The 22,413-nt window shown below is 37.6% G+C and overlaps 1 protein-coding gene across 1 annotated transcript; it reads left to right on the top strand.

Annotated features, from left to right (window-relative positions):
* Positions 1-9,725: 9,725 nt before the first annotated feature.
* On the top strand, positions 9,726-22,213 carry DMP1 (dentin matrix acidic phosphoprotein 1). Its single transcript, XM_046656928.1, has 6 exons — positions 9,726-9,820; positions 14,920-14,993; positions 15,472-15,519; positions 17,697-17,729; positions 17,909-17,956; positions 19,805-22,213. Exons 2-6 carry the CDS (start codon positions 14,940-14,942, stop codon positions 21,179-21,181), a joined length of 1,560 nt encoding a protein of 519 aa, XP_046512884.1. The 5' UTR covers positions 9,726-9,820; positions 14,920-14,939; the 3' UTR covers positions 21,182-22,213.
* The last annotated feature ends 200 nt before the right edge of the window (positions 22,214-22,413 follow it).

The raw sequence follows: 22,413 nt of genomic DNA, 5'->3' as shown, positions 1-22,413 counted from the left end.
GTTTTCTATATATAGAACCATGTCATCTGCAAACAGCAAGAGTTTCACTTCTTCCTTGCCAATTTGGATATCTTTTATTTCTTTTTCTTGCCTAATTGCTCTGGACAAACTCTCCAGTACTATGCTGAATAAGAGTGGTGAGAGTGGGCACTCTTGTTTTGTTCCTGTTCTCAGAGGATTGGCTGTCAGTTTTTCCCAGTTGAGTATGATGCTGGCTGTGGGTTTTTCATATATGGCCTTTATTATGTTGAGGTACTTTCCTTCTATATGCATTTTATTGAGAGTTTTTTTTTTTATCATAATTGGATTTTGAATCTTGTCAAATGCTCTCTCTGCATCTATGGAGATGATCATGTGGTTTTTATTCCTCATTTTGTTAATGTAGTGTATAACATTGATTTGCAGATGTTGAACCATCCTCATGTCCTTGGTATAAATCCCACTTGATCATGGTATATGGTCCTTTTAACGTATTGCTGTGTTCAGTTTGCCAATATTTTGTTGAGGATTTTTGCATCTATGTTCCTCAGTGATATTGGCCTGTAATTTTCCTTCTTTGTGTTGTCCTTGTCTGGCTTTGGGATCAGGGTAACGTTGGTTTCATAGAATGAGTTTGGAAGTGTTACATCTTCTTCAATTTTTTGGAACAGTTTGAGAAAGATAAGTATGAAATCTTTGAATGTTTGGTAGAATTCTCTAGAGAAGTCATCTGCTCCTGAACTTTATTTTGGAGGAGGTTTTTGATTACTGTTTCAATCTCTTTACTTGTGATTGGTCTATTCAGATTCTCTATTTCTTCTTGATTTCATTTTGGGAGGTTGTATGAGTTTAGCATTTATTAATTTCTTCTAGATTGCCCAATTTGTGGGCATATAGTTTTTTATAATATTCTCTTATAATCTTTTGTATTTCTGTAGTATCTATTGTAATTTCTCCTCTTTTATTTCTAATTTTATTTATTTGAACCTTCTCTCTTTTGTTCTTAGTGAGTCTAGCTAAGGGTTTGCCAATTTTGTTTATCTTCTCAGAGAACCAGCTCTTAGTTTTATTGATGCTTTCTACTGTTTTTGTTGTTGTTGTTGTTTCAATTTCATTTATTTCTGCTCTAATTTTTATTATTTCCTTCCTTCTGCTGATTTTGGACTTTTTTTATTGTTCTTTTTCCAGTTCTAATAGGTGTAGTTTAAGATTATTTATTTGAGATTTTTCTTGTTTGTTAAGGTGGGCCTGTATTGCTATGAATTTCCCTCTTAGGACCGCTTTTGCTGCATCCCAAATGAGTTGGTATGGTGTATTTTCATTTTCATTTGTCTCCAGATATTTTTCGATTTCTCCTTTAATTTTTTCATTGATCCATTGGTTGTTCAGTAGTATATTGTTTAGTCTCCACATATTTTTCACTTTCTCAGCCTTTTTCTTGTAGTTGATTTCTGCTTTCATAGCATTATGGTCGGAAAAGATGCTTGATGTGATTTCAATCTTCTTAAATTTGTTGTGGTTTGCCTTGTTTCCAAACATATGCTCTATCTCTGAGAATGTTCCCTGTGCACATAAGAAGAATGTGTATTCTGCTGATTTTGGATGGAGTGTTCTGTATATTTCTATTAAGTCCATCTGGTCTAGTTTGTCCTTTAATATTCACTATTGACTTGTTGACTTTCTGTCTGGATGATCTATCCATTGATGTAAGAGGGATGTTGAGGTCCCCTACTATTATTGTGTTACTGTTAATTTCTCCTTTTAGGTCCGTTAATAGTTGCTTTATTTCTTTGAATAAGCTCTCTGCTCCTTTCCCCCTGCTCTTCTCCCTCTGGAATACCTGTAATCCTTATGTTGCATTTCCTAATTGAGTCAGGTATTTCTTGGAGAATTTCTTCAGTCCTTTTTCATTTTAGTTCTCTCTCCTCATCCAACTGCAGCATTTCTCTATTTCTATCCTCTAAATTACTGATTCTGTCCTCCATCATGTCAGCTTTTTTGTTAAGGACTCTAGATTTTTCTTTATCTCATTCATTGTGTTTTTCATCTCCAATGTTTCTGATTGGGTTTTTTTTTTTTTTTGTAGTTCAAATCTCTTTTGTGAAGAATTCCCTCTGTTCATTAATTTTATTTCTGAGATCATGAAACTGGTTTTTTTTTGAGTTTTCTTGTAACTCATTGAGTTTCTTTATGATAAATATTTTGTTCTCTGTGATTTAGATTGTAAGTTTCTGTGACTTAAGGATTGATTTCTGGGTACTTGTCATTTTCCTTCTTGTCTGGAGTGTTAATATACTTCTTCATGCTATTTGATAGGGTGGGCTTTTGTCATCACATAGTGGTAGTATTTCATCACAGATTCCACCTGCCACCACTTTGAGGGGTCAGGAGCTGTGTTTTCTGAGCCCTCTGCAACCCCTGGCAGATGTGCCTGTCCATTGGAAGCTGTTCCATCAGGGCCCATCTGCATTTGCCTGCTGCCTGCTGCCACTTTACACACATATGCGCAGGCTCTCTGGGGGATCCCTTGCTCTGGCTGACCGAGCTGGTGCACCAGGCAGAGGGGGGCCTCTTTCTTCCACTTGCATGATCCTCCGTGTCCCTGCTCTGCACTCATCATCTGCCTGCCTGGGCTGCTTGGCTTGGTGTGGACACCCTACCATTGCTTAGCTGCCTTGGTGTGGAGTATTCCCATAGCCTGGGAGGCAACTCCAAGAACACAAGCATTCCCGCAGTGGAGTGTCTTTACCCCTTCTCCTCTCAGGGTTGCACCCTGGCCACTGCATGAGGTCCTGTGCCTTAGATCAGGACCTCCTTGTACTGCCTCCTGGGGGGGTCCAGCACACCCACCTTCAGATGTATGGCTGTGTGGATCTCTCAGATGTCTATTGTGTTGTGTGAATGTCCTTTCTTGGTTTATGAATGTCCTTTTTGTTGTATCTTAGATGGGAGAGTCTAAGGGAAGCGCTCACTCTGCCATGATGTTGACATCACTCTCCTTATTGATGTTTTAAGATGTTTGGTTACATTGTATTAATATTTTGTATGTGTTTTTCTATTGGTAGAATCTAAAGTAGAGAGCCTGTGTCTGTCACCAGTGCCTGGAACAGTTCCTAATTGTTCCTAGCATTTCCTAACTGTGCCAACGAAGGCACAAAAATCATTTCTTGAGCAAATATTTGAATAAATATATAAACAAAAAAAATTTTTAAACTTAATTGTTTCATTTTTTCCAGAAAATAATCTTATTTTATCTAAATTACATGTGTGTTAAAGTGAAACCAAGACTCTAACTCAGAAGAATATTGCCTGAGAAGCATGCTATACTGTTTGATGTCTTATTTCACCCACTTAAATTCAAAGCTATAATATCACATGACTAAGGAAGGAATTATAATTTTAATTAACCCTTACTCACATTTATGTATCTTCTTCTCAAATGCCTCTTATTAAATGCTCATTATTGTGTTGTTTACATTTTAATGAATATAATTCATATATAATACAAATTATTCTATCTGTATTTTGTATACTTAAGTTGTATAGACTCTACTTTTAATTCTTAACTAATGCTTCTAATGATCATAATTTTGTAATTTTTATAAAATTACCCTTTAATTATAAAAAAATCTAGATTTCACATTGATATTATGAAATTAATAGATTCTGTAGACAGTATAATATTTGATAACCTCGTGAATACTGAGGCCTGCTGAAGTATCAGACATAATTTTCATCCATAATTTTTTATTATTGAAAACTTTAAAATATAGAGAAAATAGAATAATAAACCATTATTTTCTATATCAAGCTTCAGCAATGATCAACTCATGGCAAATTAGTTTCATCTATTTCCCTACCCACTTACCCTCTCTTTTTCATTTTGAAGCAAATTCCAGACATCATAGCATTTCAGTCTCTTAAAATTAAGGACTCAAATAAGTACTACAATACCATTATCAGGCTTATAATAACAATTCTTAAAAATCATCAAATTTCAAGTCAGTGTTCACATTTCTAATTGTTTCACAACTGTCATATTTTTGAACCAATTTTTGGAATTAGGATACAAGTAAAATTCACATATTATTAGTAGTTGCTGTGTCTCTTAGGTCCATTTTAATCTCTAGGTTTCTCTCTCTTTCTTGCAATTTATTTGTTGAAGAAACTAGGTTGTTTGCCCTATCCATTTTCCCAGACTGTGTTCTGTTGACTGAGTTTGCAGTTTGATTTGAGTTTGCAAAACTGATAATATTCTAATTACATCCTTGCTTCTTCATTCATGTCTATAAAGAGAAAATTCCTCACCTGTTATCCAGAGGTATAGTTCATAAAGGTAAGACAGAATAAATGCTTAATTATTTTCTTTTAAGTTAAGTTTTAAAATGATGTTTGTTTCTTAACATCCTCCAATGTTGCACAATTAGGATTTTTTTGGTATTGTTTTATTTCTGGTATCATTGTAAATGCATAAACTCAAGGATTTAAACATATTTTATGTGTGACAGTTTTTAAAAAATATTTTAAAACTTTATTATAAAAATAACTGCATATATTGAAAACCCTACAAAGTGAATCTATAGCTTAATGAGTTATTATAAGGTGACTGCTCTTGTAACCACTGTCTCTGTCAAGAAAGAGAATGCTGCCAGTCACCCTGGAAGTCCCTCATGTGCTCCATCCCAAATAAACACTCTTTATCTCCCAAAAAGTAATTTTGAATTTTACAGAAATCACTTTCTTGATTTTCTTTACCGTTTTATCACCCAAGTGTGAAAACCTGAAAGTATAATCTAGTTTTGTGCATTTAAAAAAGATTGTTATGTATTTTAAGTCTAAAAATAATTAAAATTGTACTTACATGTCTTCTCTTTCTTTTCCCAATAATTTATCTGTTGAAGAACCCAAGGTGTTTGGATTGTAGAGTTTCCCACAGTCTAAATTTTACTGCCTACACACATGGTGCAAAAATATTCCTTTGTTGTCTGTATGTCCTACAACTTGGTAGATGGTTTGATTGCCTTGCTTGTCTCTCTTCTTGTGAGCCATTGATGTGCAATGCCCAGATTGATTAATTCATTAGGAGTTACAAAATGGTGAATTCTATCATTGCTTTTAATTTGTTAATTGAAATACTTTTATAAAGATTTGCTTCTCATCATCTCTAATTTGGTTCAGTTCATATAGGGCTGGGCAAATGGTTTATTCTTTCCATTTATTTACAGGTTTTCTATATTATGAATTGGCTCCCTGTCATCACGAAGGTGACTCGTTAAAGTTTTATTTTATTTTTGTAATATCATTATAAACTCATGGATTTAAAGTTATTTGACAGGTTTCAGTCTGTTGCAATTATTATCTATTTAAAGGTTACATTGTTCTATCTTTGGCTAGTGGAGGCCTGTTCATGTTGGCTCTTGAGTCCCTTTGACAGAATCCTAATGGTCTTTGATAGCTTTCTTGCAAGCTAGTATGACAAGAAGTTCCAGTCTCATCTTGTACATTTCAGGCCACACACCTGGAATCAGCTAATTCCTCAAGAGGCCCTGGGAGCTAGGCTGTAATCTGAGTGGCAGGGACACTAACTACTACTGTGTGTGTCATTGTTTTTAGGTGTCTGTAGGGACAGAGCTAAGATATACATGGATGGGGGTGTGTGTTTAAATAATTCCTGAGTAAACTCTAATTCGTTCCATTTAAATTTAGACTTACAGGATTTCTTACTTACCCTCTTTTCTATCAAATCTGTATCTTCCACATTGAGAATCTTGATTCTCAAGGACACATTGATAGAAAGAAGTGGAATAATTTATAACTACTAATTTACTTTATCCCACATCACACATTTTCAGAATAACAATAATATTGTCATCAATAGTATAAATTACTGAGAAAATTTGAAATTATTTTTGTATTTGTGTTCTTCAATTCCCCCACCTTTTAAAAAGTTGTGCTCTATCTATGCTAAGTACATAACCATTACATACTATATTCTCTCTTTAGCCTTATTTAATTTTATTTCTACAAGTAACTACACGTTTACTGCTTACCATCTGTCTTTATGACACTGTTTCCTAGTCAGTTTGGTTGTCTGAAGCTTATTCTATGGTAGATTCTCCAGAAATGGTTCAAGGAAATAATATTCCCTGAGTTCTTGCATGTTGTTATTAGTTTGTTTGAGAACTTTATACCTGAAAGTCAGTTTTGTTTACTATAAGACCCTTGGTTCACATTTTCTTGCAATGCAATATGCAAGTGCAATATGTTATTGCATTTTCTTCTGGCATAAAGCATGGTGTCAAAGAGTCTTATGATAATCTACTTTTATTTCCCCCATAAGTCATTTGCTGCTTTTGCCTAGAAGCCCAAAGGACTTGTTTCTTTATCTTTAAAGTCTGGTAACTTAGTTAGAATATGTCTTGGTGCTGGTTATTCCAAGCTGATATCCTTAGGTACATGGTGTGCTCTTTAAATCTGAGCTCAAAATCTTTTTAAATTCAGAGTAATTTCCTTGAATTATAAATGTTGCTATTTGTTTACTTATTTAGTATTTTTGCCTTTCCTTCACTTTTTCTAGCTTCTTCAGAGCTCTTATTATCTGTAATTTGGAGCTTCTTTGCCCATCTTCAATATAAGTCACTTGCTACCAAGTACTTTTCTTCTCTTCCTTCATTTTTTTAAAATTTAAAACATTTTCGTCTTTTTTTTGCCTTGTAGTTTTCTTTTTTTTTTTTTTTAAGACTTTTATTTTTTTCCTTTTTCTCCCCATAGCCCCCCGGTACATAGTGTATATTCTTCGTTGTGGGTCCTTCTAGTTGTGGTATGTGGGATGCTGCCTCAGCGTGGTTTGATGAGCAGTGCCATGTCCGCGCCCCGGATTCGAACCAACGAAACACTGGGCCACCTGCAGCGGAGCGCGTGAACTCAACCACTTGGCCACGGGGCCAGCCCCAATGCCTTGTAGTTTTCTTAAGGAATTATCTGTTGTGTTTATTCCCTCATCTTTTACTTCTAGTTTAGTCTTCATTTCCAAAATAATTTTTTCTTTTATTTCAAATTTTTTCCCAATTTCAGATATTACATTTCTGTTATTCTTTTATTTATGTTTTTTTCATATATGGTGTTATTTTTAATGTCTTTTTGCTCTTTTTAAAATAGAAAGTTATGGTTTTGATGAATTCTCAACATGTTTTCATTGTCTGTAAAGTTGCTTGTTTTTCTGTTCTTAGGAGATTTAAACTTCATTTTTTTTGCTGTTTGTTTTATAGGAAATTGGTTTTCCTGAGCTTTTTAGAAGGAGGCATAACTCAGGGTAGCTTTCACATAACTCCTATTCTGTTGTTTTCATGTTGTGTTAAAAAAATAGAGCAGCTTGTTTTCTAAGATTTGCTGGATCCATTCCCCTCTTCCACACTTATTTGCGCCTTCTCTGTCGTACCTATTCTGTGAAATTTTTAATCTACTCCCAGCAATTTATGCTCTATATGAGTCTGTCCTGGAAGGCAGCTGTGGTGGCTTTTTTGAGAATTTTTAGGGGCTAGACTGCTCCAGATTCTTCAGATTTCATTATGTGCCATTGGCACCTCTCAGCAATAATTATTGACTGTTTCGGAGTTTTCCTGTTCTCGTGTCCATCAGAAGTCCTGTTGTTTCCTTCTGCTCACTCCTGCAGAGATGATGTAGATCTTGTGGCAGTTGTCCTCAGCCACTTTGTTTGGAGTTTGTGGGTATAATTTGTCATGTAGTATAGTAACCGTTCTCCAAAATGGCCTCAACATTTCTTCTGCTCCCTGTACATTCACCTGCTCCTCACATCAAAAGGTAGAGACTACTTCTCCTTCTGAATCTAGGATGGCCCTGTGACTGATTTGACCAATAGAATGTGGAGAAAGTGACATTGTTGGGAAGCTCTTGGACCCCAACCACCATGTGAGAAGGTCAAGCTGCAAGGAGAGGCCATATAAAGGGGAACTGAAGTGCTCAGAATAACAGCTCCAGTTGAGCTCCCAGACCACAACCATAGGAGAGAGCTATCTTGAGTATTCTATTCCAGTTGAGTCCCCAGATGATTGCAGCCCCAGCTATAGGAGATAATAAAATGGTGGTTGTTTTAAGATGCAAGTATTTGAGTAGTTTTTATGCAGTTATAGGTAACCGAAACATTAAGTTTTGTTGTAAATATTGAATGTGGCTTTTTGTTTTGTTGTCTAGAAGCTCTGTCTGTTTTTATGTGGGGATTTGGAGAGATTCTAAAACAATGTCCTGTAACGCCCTCTGCCAAAGTCTTCCCAGAGTCTACTCTGACATAAGATTATAAGTTTCTTGTAGGATAGAGGTCAGTCAAGACCTACGAAACCACTAGGGAGTGTGATTCAGAACCGGAACAGAACATAGGGAATTTATAGCTTTCTCATATGATCTTTGGTTTTCTAATCAGCCCTACATGAAACTAGACTCCTCTCTCAGCATTTTCTGCCTCCCACCCAGTTGCAGTTCACACTGAATAAGTTAAGAATCTACATATTTGATATTAGTTTCCTGGATAACATTGGGCATCCCAATTCGCAATAGCCAGGTTGGTAGGAGTATCAACTAAAATTGACAACAATCGTAACACTTTCAAAAAAAGTCAGAGTGAGTCATTTGTGTACTGCAGTCAAGTTAATAATCTGGCCCATTTTAAAGCCAATCTATTCAGTCATTCATAAAAGTATTTACTGAGTGTTTATTATGATCCAGGAACCTAGGTTTTAGGGCTCTGGGTATATACCAATAAACAAAGCAAACATCCCCATTCTTGAAGAAGTTAAAGTCCAGTGACTTATATTCTTTAAATACTTGTTCAGTGGTCATTCTATTGTTACTGGAGCATGCTCCCACTTTTAGCTCCCTACAGCAACCTTCAGTACGCTCCTTAAAGAGTCCTAATAAACACCATTTTATCTATTTCATTACATTTTCAGTGATGGCAGTCCCTTGGAAACTGGTTTCCCTGGATGTTACCCAACTAGTCTTCCCCTTAATCCAATTCTGATTTCAAAGAGTCACCAGAGTTAAAACCAAAATGTGGCAGGCAGTTGGGGGGAATAATGAAGCGTTTGATTTAAATTATTTTTGGTGAAAAAACGTTACTTAGGATGGTGTTTTAATATTTCCAATCACATAATTCTGTAAATGGATACTTCATTAGGTTAGTAAGAATTTTGGACCTTTGTGTGTATATGGGGGAAGGGAGATGAGAGGAAAAGGAGACGAGTAGTAGAGGTTGTTAAAAGATGAAAGGGAAAGAATAAAAGCCCATATTCTCAAGATCAACAATTTAGGCAAATCTGTTATTTTAGTGAGTTTTTAATGTACAACCTGAAAGTGTACATTAACAGGAAACTTTCTAGCCACCACTTGACTCTCCTTTTCCCATCCTTGCGTCTACTGGGAGCAATCAGTGGGTGGAAGATATTGTCATTGTTTATAATGCTCATAAGCCTACATGGATGTGAATGACATATATTTAGAAATCAAAATAAAGCTTTAGGAAGATCTTCAATTTAATGGAAACTAGTCTAGTCATTTGGGAACCACAGAGCTTTTTAGGGAAAATCTGTCTCTGTGAGCTGGAGGAAGTGTGGGTGTACTGGAGTCCCGGTGACACCTTGTGATGTCAGTCACCCCCAGCCCGAGGCTGATTGGCTATGAAGAGCTGAAGCAGAGTTTAAATTCCAGCACCATCAGAGACCTGTTCAGAACATCAACACAAGAGTGACTTCATTGAGCATAGTTTACTCTGTGAGAACTTCAGCCTGATTGTGGAGACTTTGGGAAAAGTCTTTGTGAACTGAAGAGGGTAAGACATTCTCATCTTTTAATTTCTTAAAATGACTTCTGCTGTGTTTTTTGGAAAATATTAAAAATGTATACATGTTGAGAGGCATTACGCCATGCCGAAAGAGATGGGGAGAGCTGGGGCTTGGGTAAAAATGACTCCCATTTTTGTACTTGTTGTTTATGCGCCAGTAAATAATGATAGTAAAATGACATGTTAAGTCAATAGAGCCAGGTGTTTTTCTCAGTAATACTTAATTAGATCTCTGCATAGTGCTTCTGAAAGGGGAAGTTGACTGAACAGGAGGAAGATGGAAGGTCATTTTGCAGTGTAGCTTTAATTAGCAAAACAAGTACAACTTGCATATTTAGGTTTCATGGATCGAGTGATGTTCACGGCCTACAAGACATTATGAAAGAATCTGAAGTAGACTGGCAGGACTTTCAAAATGTGAACTTTTAAATTAAAAGCCATTTGATGCTATTCATCCAGACAGCATCTAGTAATATTCATTATCAATCGAGTATCTGAAAGAAGATGCTAAGACCACTGATATAAACCAAGGGTGTGATAATTATCATGCTTTTGCATTGTTTAGCTGGGTAGTCATGTGGCATGATGCCCTGCATACAGTCAGAATTCAATAAATGTGAATATAATTGTTTTTTAATACATTTTCTAGTGTAGGACACTTAGGAGTATCTGTACTCCTGTCCATATGTATTTTTATTTGTTGCATTTGTTCCACTTCTTCATCCATATCACAAGTGTCTGTCTTCCACAACAGAGTGGGAGCTGTGGTCAGGCAGTGCATTCTGTACGATCTCATGTGTAATAGCAACACTTCAAGCAACCTGCCTTCTTTAGGAGCAATAACGTCTGGTGAACCATACTTTCTGTTTATCTGAGGGCCAAGTAAACTATCCTAATTGGATCTGGTTGGTTAAAACATATGAACAAACAAACAGTTTTCTAAAGGGCATTAGTCTACTTACCTACCCCAAAATGGTGATGTGGATCAATGTGCCTCAGGTGCATAGAGGCCTTGCAAATATATATTTAATTTTGGGACACCTAAGAGTTATTTTCCTGTGGTTGAAGGCATATGACACAGGATTGATTGTAATTGACCTCAAGACAACCTCAGCTGGAAAGATTAGAAATTTTCATTGATTTATTTGTTTGATTCTCTGAATTCCTGATAGAATTTGTGTCCTGGCCAAATTCCACTTTATTTTCAAAGAGTAATAAACAAAACAAATTCTAGCTAGTGGAGGTTCTGGTTAGTTGGGTTCTGAGTAAGGTCAGCTTATTATCATTATTACATACTGTTGTACACTCAGAGCTTAGAACAGTGCCCGGCACATAGGATATTCTGAATCAATATTTGTTTACTGCTAATTAATGGATACATTGTTCATTAGTATTATTAAGAACAACAATACTAAGTCAGACAAAGCAAATTAAGCATGATAAATTGAGTTTATGACTTTTCAAGCTTTTATTTCCTTCCTGTGGCCTATCTCTTCATTTCAGTTTACATAAAAGAAGATGTATACTTTATAAGTGAATATTAACTTTGAGGAAATTCCAGAGCAAGGTTCCCTCCTTGAGAGCACTAAGAAGTTCTCACTACACCTTGGGGGAGCCAGAGAGAGAAGGGTCTGCAATCCCCTTCTCTACATCCTAAACATTCTGGATCTTTTCAACTTTGGGAAAACAATTCATAAAGATTGAAAATCTCTAATATGTACACTGCCTTCCAAACAAGTGGAACTCAAATTAAGGTTGGTACTTTCCTTTTTCTACATGCTCTCATTGTAGAATGACAGCATGTGCCATGGAAAAATGACACTTGCCAGTCACTGAAGAAGAACTCAGGGTTGTAGACTCACATCTTTCAGGTTTGTAGCTATTTTTCAAATTTATTACTCTGAATATGCCTACTGCATATCTACTTCTACTCTTTTTAGGGTGGCAGTTAAAAAGTTTATAAATGTTTGGAGCTCTCATTTGGAAATATACTTCACAAAAGAATAATTATTCTTATCAAAAATACTAATTGAAAATCTAATATAGGATTTAAGATCTGACTTTCTTTAATGCTGATGGCAGACAATATTCTTTGGGAGGCAATATCAGCTCTCTCAGGACCCCAGGTTGTATTTTATTTTGGTTTATTAGACTTCCATTTGGGAAAGTATTACTTTAGGTCAGGGTGCTAAATGGTATTTCTAGAAGCATGAGCAAATTAGTGCATCTTTCTTATGTTTCATAATATTCCACCCCTAAGACACTTGAATACTGGAAGCATACACTTCGTTCGTAAAAAACACAACATTCATTGGTGTAGAGCATCGCGTCATATTTTGTTATTTAGTTAAGAGGGACACAAAAGAAAACACAGGAGGAGAATTCAGTATTCATTGCCCTTTTGTCAAGACTGCAATATTTGCTAGTTTTCAGAACATCATGAGATTATTGCCCTATTCAAATTTCACTTTGAAAATTAAAATGGTGAGCGGCCTAATTTTCATTTGACCTGTGAAGCCAAAACCATTGATATGCAGTTGTTTTGAGAGTATCACATTTGGGGGAAACTTTCCTTTCCTTAAGAAATGAACCTAAGAACTTAAAGAAAAGTTTTGATTGTGTGCACTAAAGATAAGTGTAGGGGAGGAAAATTTTTCCTCTACTCTCTTAGGATCTCTGGCTGGGCCTAAGAATTAAACTGATATGAGACAGATTAACAGGAGAAAAGCAGACAAGTTTTAGTAAAGTTTTTGCATCTACATGGGAGCCTTCACAAGAGAATGAAGACCTGAAGAAGTGACCAGAGCAGAAAAATTTTATACTTTTTAGACAAAGAAATAATACACTTTGTGATGAACTGACAAGACAAAGGAGTTTGGAGTATGGGCGGTTATATTGTGGAGAAGTGAGTGGGAAGATAGGGTTAGCTTAACAAGGTTTGTTGGTCCAGATTTCTCTCAACCTCCACTCTGTCTATGGTGACAAGAATGTCTTCCTTCCTCCTGGTACAGGGAAAGGGAACACACTCTACATATGGGAGTTCTAGCTTCTGCTTTCAGGAAGAAAAAGGAGAATCAGAGCACCCTTCTTGGTTCTGCTGTTTCCCAAGTGCCTTCAGCTCAAAATAATTTTTATGTCAAAGCATCTTCGAGGATGAGATTTTCTGGTTTCCTTAAGAACTAATATCTTGTTGAATTAGGTTTGTTTTAAGTGAGGTTGAGCATTTTCATATGTTTTCTCTGTTGGTATTAGGTAAAGAATTTGAAAAAGAAATAAAAGTAGTATCAGAACACAAGGACTACTATGAACTATGATGAATTAGAATAAAGAAGATAACTAGGACTAGTTCTGTTGAAGAGGGAAAATGCTCATGAGATAAAACGAGAGGCTCTGTGGGACCATCTGAGCTGTATGAAAGCAGAAATGAGGGACATTCGCAGTCTCCTCACCTTAGTACTTCTGTTTTCTTGAAGAAAGAATAAGATTAGATGACTTCTTGAGCCCAACATTTCAGACCTTATTCAGCATATTCAGACATTATTGACAATGTATTCTTATTTCTTGGATGAGAGGTTAAAATCATCTGAAGCACCTTAAAAGCAAACTCATACCTGTCCCCACCCCCAGTTACTGATTTACACTCTGCGGTGGGATGTGTGCATCAGTTTGTCTTTAAATCTCCTGGCTGATACTAATATATAGCCAGGGTTGAGAACTTCTGGCTTAGGTCTTTTGTCGCTAGTATAGTATATATTTAATATTTAAGGATACTATCAACAAAAGTCAAGTCTGAAATAAACTTGTAAGATTTTCCTCAAAATGTATGGAAGTCCATCTGACAAGTCTGTTAGGGCAGATCAAGGGCTTTCTAGTTCAGGCAAAATTAGTTTCCTTTTAAATCATTTCAGTAACTTTTTACATTAGCATCTAGTACATCTATTTTTAGATATAGAACAAATTGTGTTCCAAATCACCAGTCCTTGAAGTATGAAACAAAGCCATCCTCCAGGAAAAGACAGCTTGAGTTGGCATGTTTCTCTCAGCGTGATGCACAAGTGTGTCCCAAACCTCTAATCTTCCTGGGATCCTTCAGGACTGTGAATGACACTTAAAAGAATTTAGCATAATCATGTATAATGTATAACTAAATGTAGCACAGTAGATATTAAGAGCTTCCTGGAGCTGTAATATGAAGCCTGCCCTAGTACAACTCTTGCAGATCAAGAAAAAAACACAAAATCAATCTATTTTGTCTAGATGTTGTTATGAGGTTATAAAATGTGACTGAGAAGCATTTGTGTGTGTGTGTGAAGACAAATGCCCACCACCCATTAATGGTATCAATAAATGTAGTTTTTTGTGGGGGACTATATTTGCCAGGTTGCTCTGCCTCACCAAGCTGCATAATTATTGTAAAGTCCAATGGTCAGAAATTTCTCTATTCCTCTTTCTTTACTTTTCCCTCCATTTATCATATTTTATGTGTTAGTGAAGTTTATGCCTTATGTTAGTTATAGAGCTCCTCATTGAAAAGTTTTCAATTTATCTCTTAGGAGTGAGTTTTCTTTTTAAACAGCTTTATTGAGATATAATTCAGACATATACTTTACCCACTTGAAGTGTACAGTTCCATGGTTTTTAGTATATTCACAAAGTTGTGCAACCTTCACCAAAACACATTTTACGACATTTTCATCACCTCCAAACTTCATCCCTTAGCTATAACCCTCAACCCCCCAGCATCCCCAGCCCTGGGCAAACACTTACTACTTTCCGTCTCTATAGGTTTGCCTATTTTGGACATTTCATATGAAAGGAATCATACAGTATGTGGTCTTTTGTGTCTGGCTTCTTTCAATCTGTGATGTTTTCAAAGTTTCTCTACTTTGTGGCCTGTATCAGTACTTCATTCTTTCTTACAGCCAAATAATATGCCATTGTACGAGTATAGTACATTTGATTTATCCATTCATCAGTTGATGGACATTTGGATGAGTTGGGTTTTTTTAATAGGAAGAAACTGTTAAAAAGTTGAAGCTCCTGTATTTCTTCAGCATGAGGAAAACATCTTCTGTCCTTTTTCACAGATAGAGGTGTCACACCAGCTATGAAGACCAGCATCCTGCTTATGTTCCTTTGGGGGTTCTCCTGTGCTCTCCCAGTAAGTATCAAGGTACAGCTATATGAGAAAACCCTTGTATATCTAAAACTCCACAATTCCCATTGGCTATGACCCATGGTGGCTGTGTACGTTCCAGTAGGATGAAAACAGTAGTTTCTTAGGAAGCTATTTTCTTTAAAGTATCATCTGAGTTATTGCTTATTCTGTTCAGTTGCCATTCACATAGCTGTGATTCTCATTTTCCTTCCCCATAAGCAGTGGTTCTCACAGTGTCATCCTCAGACCAGCAGCATCAGCGTCACTAGGACTTATTAGAAATGCAAGTCCTTGGATCCTGCCTCAGACCTACTAAATCAGACTCTCTAGGGACGGGGCACAGCAGTATGTTTTAACAGGCCTCCAGGTGATTCTGATGCCTGTTAAAATTTGACTGCCATGCTTCTAAGTATGTAAAGTGCTAATAGCTGCTGCCTTGGAAATTTCTCTGTGAGCTGACCATATGTACTAAATTTTCTAGGTAGCCAGGTATCAAAATACTGAATCCAAGAGCTCTGAAGAGTGGAAGGTGAGTACAAATAAGACTTTTTGAAGTATTTTATTTTAGTATTTTACTAGTGTAACCAAATTGGCTCCATTGCAAGTGCTGAAACTACTAATGAGTCAATGAACATATTAATAACCTAGATATAGGCAGTGAGAGCTGTAATTTCTAGTTCATATAATGCTTCAACTCCAACTTAATAGTATAATTTGGTGAGGAAGCATTTTTTCCTTTAGCTTCATTTTCGTAATGGATGTGTATAGTAGTGCAAGGGGATAAATGACAATGAACCAAGACTGCCCTTGATGAATTAGGACTAGAAATCTGTTTACCAGGAGATGTCTGGCAGGCAGGAGGTCACTTCCTGGAAGGTGAGAAAAGAAAGATGAGAGGATGCTAGAGTCTTTGGAATGATAGCTAATGTTTACTGAGTGTTGACTCTGAACAACCTAGTAGTTATTAACTCTCAATGACTTAAGAACCATTGCCAGGCACGGTTCCATGTGCTTCACATGTACTAACTTTCTCAATCTTCACAATACCCCAATGAATTAGATGTTGTATTTGATTCTCATTTTACAAATGAGAACACTGAGACACAGAGAGTAACCTAGTCTGTCTAGGTTATATGGTTGATAAGTATTAGAGCCAGACTTTGAACCCAGGTCACTCTGGTTCCAGAATCGACATTCTACCAGGGTGTTGTCTCCCTCTCAGGAAAGGGCCAGGTCTAGGAGATCAGTAGGTTCTTAAGACTGGAATTACAAATGAGGATTAAAATCTTACATTAAGTCAGAATGTTTTGTTCATTACCTTGTTTCCTGCTGGCTTTTGCATACGATACAGCTTGAGCACAACCCTATTAGTGGTGGCCAGATAATGTCAAAGGCCTGAGATGGGGTCCTGCCCCTGCCTGAGGCTAGAATAGACATTGCATGATTTCTTACATGAACTTTCATCAGAGATGTCCTTAGACTGGTTAATTTAAAAGCAGCTGCTCTAGATCCTTCCTCTCATTCAACTAGAGACTCTAAGAGTACCACAAATGTACTGTGTTCTCAAGTATAGCCTTGACATGAGAAAAATACCAAACTCTTGTTCCCTTCCACCCCTTAATTCCAAATGATAACTGACTAGAGTGGAGTCCGCCATTGCGCCTGTGTCACAGGGCAAAGACTTAAATGGATTACGCTGTAGCTCCTTCCTCTGAGGAGATATCCCCAGCCTGGCGTTGTTGAGAAGCTTGTTGAAGACATGTTGATAGCAGCTCCTTCTGCTCTACTGTGCATCTTGGGTCTTCACATCCATCGCTCAGTGGCTTTGAGCCATATGGGGTTTTGCCAGGCTCCAGGGGAAGGGGGAGAATGGGTGGGGAGAGGGCACCTGAGGTAGCTCAGGCATTCTTACAGTTCTTATAAGACTAAAGAAAGTGAAATAAATCACAACTATGACTAAGTTTCAGACAGCATTTGTTTTTTATTTTGGTGATCTTTTATGACACAAGAAAGGTTTCATGGCTTTCTCAATTCAGTTTTGTCTACTATTAAATTTTATAAAGTGGATATTCTTAAAATGGATCATTTCTTTAGTTTATATCATATTAAATAGTTCTCAAGATGCTTCCATAGGCATTAGCCAATTTCATCCTCACAGCAGCCCTGTGGAGGGAGTGCAGTGGTTGCTAATAGTCTAAATTTGTGAATAGGAACGTGACATCAGACAGGTGAAGTGAATTGTCCAAACTCACATAGAGTGACCAACCATCACAGTTTACCAGAGACTTAAAGGTTTCCTGAAATATATGAATTTCAGTGCTAACACCAAGATGGTGGCTTTTCAGGGCTAAAACCAAAACCAAGGAGTCAATTGAGACTCAAATCTGAGTTCTGAGTTCCAACGCTGCTTTTCCTGTGTTACATTTTCTCTAGGTTGTGTGAACAACCAGCTTCAACAAAAGGATATTTTTTGCTAAGTGAAGATCAGAAATACAAAATCTTCTAGGTCTTTCATATCACAAGATCTTTTCAGGCCATTAGTCATCTCACATTGAGTTTTTAGCCATTTCACCATAAATTGTCATTATTATTCATGTAAATATAAAATATATACCAAAAAACTAAAGAAAAGACCTAAAATTATTCTAAATATTTGCAGTGACATAATCCATCTGTGGAGTAAGTTGTTTTCCTTCCTTTTTGCAGGGTCATTTGGCTCAGACACCAACACCAGCTTTGGTAACTATCTTATTTATTCTTTCTTATAAACATCTCGTGAAGTAACTAACACTCTTCTCATCACCATCGGCCATTTGGAAAGCAGTAAATCCAAACTGCAAGTAATTGATATGTATCGTATTTCTTTCCTCAGGAATTACTAAAAGGAAAAGTAAACAACATTTTATTTTTCCTTTTAGGAGAGCAGTGAGTCATCAGAAGAAAGTAAAGTTAGCTCAGAGGAACAGGTAATTAAACAGACCTTTCTTAACTTTTTAGGCTCCTTAGAAATCGAAGGAAATGATGTTAGATTAAATTACCTGGCAGCTGTTCTAAATATAATATTTTCTAACCATTGGTTAGGCTGGCTAAATAGTTCCACAATATAAGAAGGGAAAAATGAGTGGGAGAATTCGGATGTGGACATGCTGTTCATTCCATATTTATCACTGGGACCGGATTATAGATGTTGTGGCCCTAAATGTGCACCTAGTTAAAAAGAATATATATACATATACATAAACATGCACAAATGGTCATAGACTATGTTAGACAAGGAATAGCTCGCTCCTCAATCTAAAATGTTGCTTGTACAATTGGAGCAGTTCAGGTCAGGCAGAGAAAAGTGTTCTGGCCAACATAAAGTGCCTTTTGGGGTGGAGACCTCCTCTGGGTCAAGGATCCTGTTAGAGGAGAGAAGAGGAGAGCCCCGAGGAAGCTTTAATGAAACAGCTGCTTCAGTAATAACTTTCTCCCTGAAACAGTCTCATCTGTGGTCCTGGGAGTGAGAAAAGCTGACAGCTTATATTCCTGTAATAAAAAACTGCTTTCTCTCTTCTTCTTCTTCTTCTTTGTTTTTTTTCATTTTTCTAAGAGGAAATGTCATTATTTTCTTAGCTGTCCTATCATTTTTGACGAAATTCAATCCTGTGGGGCTCCAGAGATTTCAGAAACCATGTTTCTCCCTGAAGCTTTGACTCATGTTGCATGCTCTCCTCAGCCAGAGTTGAAAGACAAATTATTAGGCATTTAACCACTATTTACTAAAGGCTTCTTAGAGCAATAATCTAGAAATTTGTAAGCACAGAATTGGGGAAATGCTCTTTTCTGGGGATGTTGTGGCTTATTGTCTCAATGTTCTCTGGGCTCTCAGATGAAGGTAGCAGTCCCTGCTTGAGGAGGGTGCGCTGTGCCCCTATTGAGGTATGGAAAGCTCAGGAGACGCTCAGTTGCAGCAGACCCGTGTAAACTCTAGCGATGGGAAGAGATGTCATCATCCCGTACTCCCAAAGGAAATTGATCCACGGCAACATGTGGAAAAACAAAAAAAGTTGGCAAGAATGCTCTGTTATAGGGTCCAGTAAAGAGAGCAGATTTTCCCAGAGCATAATGAATGAAGACTCGCTGTCCTTCCCCGTCTGTGTCGAGCATCAAATTGTTTCACTGACGGGAATTGCTCTGAGCTCACACTTAGAACCAAGCTGCCGTGGTGGTCATGCTAGTTGCAGTCCTCTAGCTGAGCTTTCTAGAGGCAACTCTCTGCCTTGCGAATGAGGTAAAATATGGTTTGGGTGAGATATATACCTCACTACGATATTTTACTTTCATTTTAGCTCAAGTTTTCATCCTCCTGCCCTAACACATTTTCTTCCCCAGAGTTGATTAAAAAACCCAAAGATATTTGGGTCATTTTAGAATCACCAAATATTTTTTAAAACTCTGTTTTAAACCAAACAATCTGATGAGTGAGCATTATAAACTAATTCTTTAATTTCAAAAAATTACCAGAGAGTTTCCTTTAAGGAATCGTACTTACAATACGATTTGTTTCATAAATGTGATTTCTATAAAGCTTTTTGAGAAAATTTTTGCAGCATGGAGTGAACAGTGCCTTGTAAAATGGAATGAGTTGAGTTTGAACTCCTCTTCCTTCTTTTTAAACTCTGGCAGAGATATTGTTGAGCAGTAAAATTGACCATGGGTTGGGGGGGGGGGCATAGGAAGAAGAAAGCAGAAAGAGCCCAGATGGCCGCTAGATAACACCCTCTGCATCAGCTGCCAGAGTGCTGACTGTGTCTGTTAACCCCAAATTCCAGGCAAATGAAGTCCCCAGTGACAGTGCTGAATCAGAGGAGGGCCTTCGTGACGGTCAATATGTGTATAGACCAGCTAGTGGCCTCTCTCGGAGCGGAGGGAAGGATGTAGATGATAAAGATGATGATGAAGATGACAGTGGAGATGACACCTTTGGTGATGATGACAATGGCCCAGGACCTGAAGAGACACAAAGAGGACATTCTAGACTCAGAAGTGATGAGGACTCAGCTGACAACACACAATCCAGGGAAGATAGTGCCCTCCGAGGGGAAGACAGTACCCAAGATATCACCAGTGAGAGCAGAGACTTTGACAATGAGGATGAGGTGCACAGCAGGCTTGAGGGAGGTCACTCGACTCAAGACAGTGAGAGTGAGGAGTACTGGGTGGGAGGTGGCAGTGAGGGGGATAGTAGCCATGGGGATGGCTCTGAGTTTGATGATGAAGGAATGCAGAGTGATGATCCAGACACCTTCAGGAGTGAGAGAAGCAACTCTAGAATGAACAATGCCAGTGTCAAGCCAAAAGAATCAAAAGAGAACAAAGACAAGCAAACAAGCACTCAGGATTCAGGTGAGAGCCAATTAGTGGAGTATCCCAGTAGGAAATTTTTCAGAAAGTCCCGCATTTCTGAAGAAGATGACAGAGGTGAGCTTGATGATAACTACACAATGGAAGAAGTCAAGAGTGACTCCACAGAAAACACTGACTCCAAAGAAGCTGGCCTCAGAAAATCCAGAGAAAACAGCAAGAATGAATCTCAAGAAGACAGTGACGAGAATCGGTCCCAGGAAGACAATGAAAATGTCCAAGACCCCAGCAATGAGTCTATTCAAGAGGATGACCCGCCATCTCAAGAAAACAGTAGTGAATCTCAGGAAGAGACAGTGAGTGAGTCCAGGGGTGACAACCCAGATAATACCACCAGTCACTCAGAAGAAGATCAGGAAGATAGTGACTCCAGTGAAGAGGACAGCTTGAATAAACCCTCCAATTCAGAAAGCAAATCCAGAGAGGAGCAAGCCGACAGTGAGTCCAATGAGAGCCTCAAATACTCGGAGGAAAGCCCAGAGTCCAGCGAGGAGAAGAACAGTTCTAGCCAGGAGGGCCTCCAGTCTCACAGTGCCTCCACAGAGAGCCAGAGCGAGGAAAGCCAGTCGGAGCAGGACAGCCAGTCTGAGGAGGAGGATGGCAGTGATTCTCAGGACAGCAGCAAATCGAAAGAAGACAGCAACTCTACTGAGAGCAAATCAAGCAGCGAGGAAGATGGTCAGGTGAAAAACACTGAGATAGAAAGCCGAAAATTGACAGTCGATGCTTATCACAACAAACCCATCGGGGATCAAGATGATAATGATTGCCAAGATGGCTATTAACATCAGCTTTCCTAAGACGTGGCTCTCATACAAAGGAGTCTTGGGGGTTGGAGAGCAGGGAAATCATTATAACTATAATTTATTGATGTTTTTATCAGAAGGATAACCAGAGGCCATTTCTTTCTGAAAGGAAATGCTGGACATTATATTTGTGTCTAGGGTGTCACCAACCATAGAGGTTTAAGTAATGAGGAATGACACCAGAACACACTCAATGAGACTGGAAGGAAGGAAAGATGTACATTGTAGCTTTGCAGCTGAAATAGTTCCTAACTCATTAACCTAACAAGCAGTTATTGAGGTTCTGTTATGTACCAGGCACTGCGTTAAGTGCTGGGGATATAAAGAAGCTTAAGACTTGTTTCTTGCTCCTGAGGAGCTTATAGAGGGATAAATAAAGCTAAAAAGCTAAAGAGAGATACATATGAGGGAAACAAGAATTATAACAATCCAATGCGGTGAGCGCTATAACCGAGCTATGAAGAGAATGTATGGGAGCCCAGAACGGGGTGACCAACGTTGCCTTGGAGAATCAGAGAGGGCTTCACAGCAGAAAGGATACTGGAGTCGGAGCGCTGCATAGGATTTCTCCACTGAAAACAAGAAAATTCTATTTATTCTTGAGATAAACAACAGTAAATCCTATATGATTGAATACTTAGTTTGTGAAAGCACATTCAAGTTGTGGCACAAAGTGGTGTTTCGGATAAACAAAACTTTTTTTCCAACGAATTTACCCTTTTTGATGTTTTTTGTGAACTCCCATGAACACTGCCTCACTGACCGCTGGTAATGACATGGAGGTTTGGGTGGGGGAGAGTAGAAGAAGACGTGTCCTCTTTAAATAGATAACTTTTAGCTTTATATTTTTCTAAAATCAGCCTATGTGCAATGCTGGAAAAATTATTCTCTGAGTCCTTTACGTATGTTGCACATAGCAAAATTGCGTATACAGAATTCAACTGATTTTTGCCAAACACCCTTTGAAATGTTACCTCAACTTAAAGTACGTATTTTGTAATAAAGATAATAATAGCCAGAAGGAGTATATGCTTATTTTTCATAGTGATATTGATTATTAGGATGTGTTTATATTAAATAACTCCTCCCTTAAAACATTACAAAATAGTTTATTAGCTTTCTCCCATTAAAGTGAAAGATTTTCCTAAATTATTTCATGAAAATTTTATTTATAATTCAGGTAGCAATTTGGTAAAATTACTTTACATCTT

The sequence above is a fragment of the Equus quagga genome, chromosome 3, assembly GCF_021613505.1.
Source record: "Equus quagga isolate Etosha38 chromosome 3, UCLA_HA_Equagga_1.0, whole genome shotgun sequence".
NCBI classification, from domain to species: domain Eukaryota; kingdom Metazoa; phylum Chordata; class Mammalia; order Perissodactyla; family Equidae; genus Equus; species Equus quagga.
This window is presented reverse-complemented; position numbering and strand designations above follow the sequence as displayed.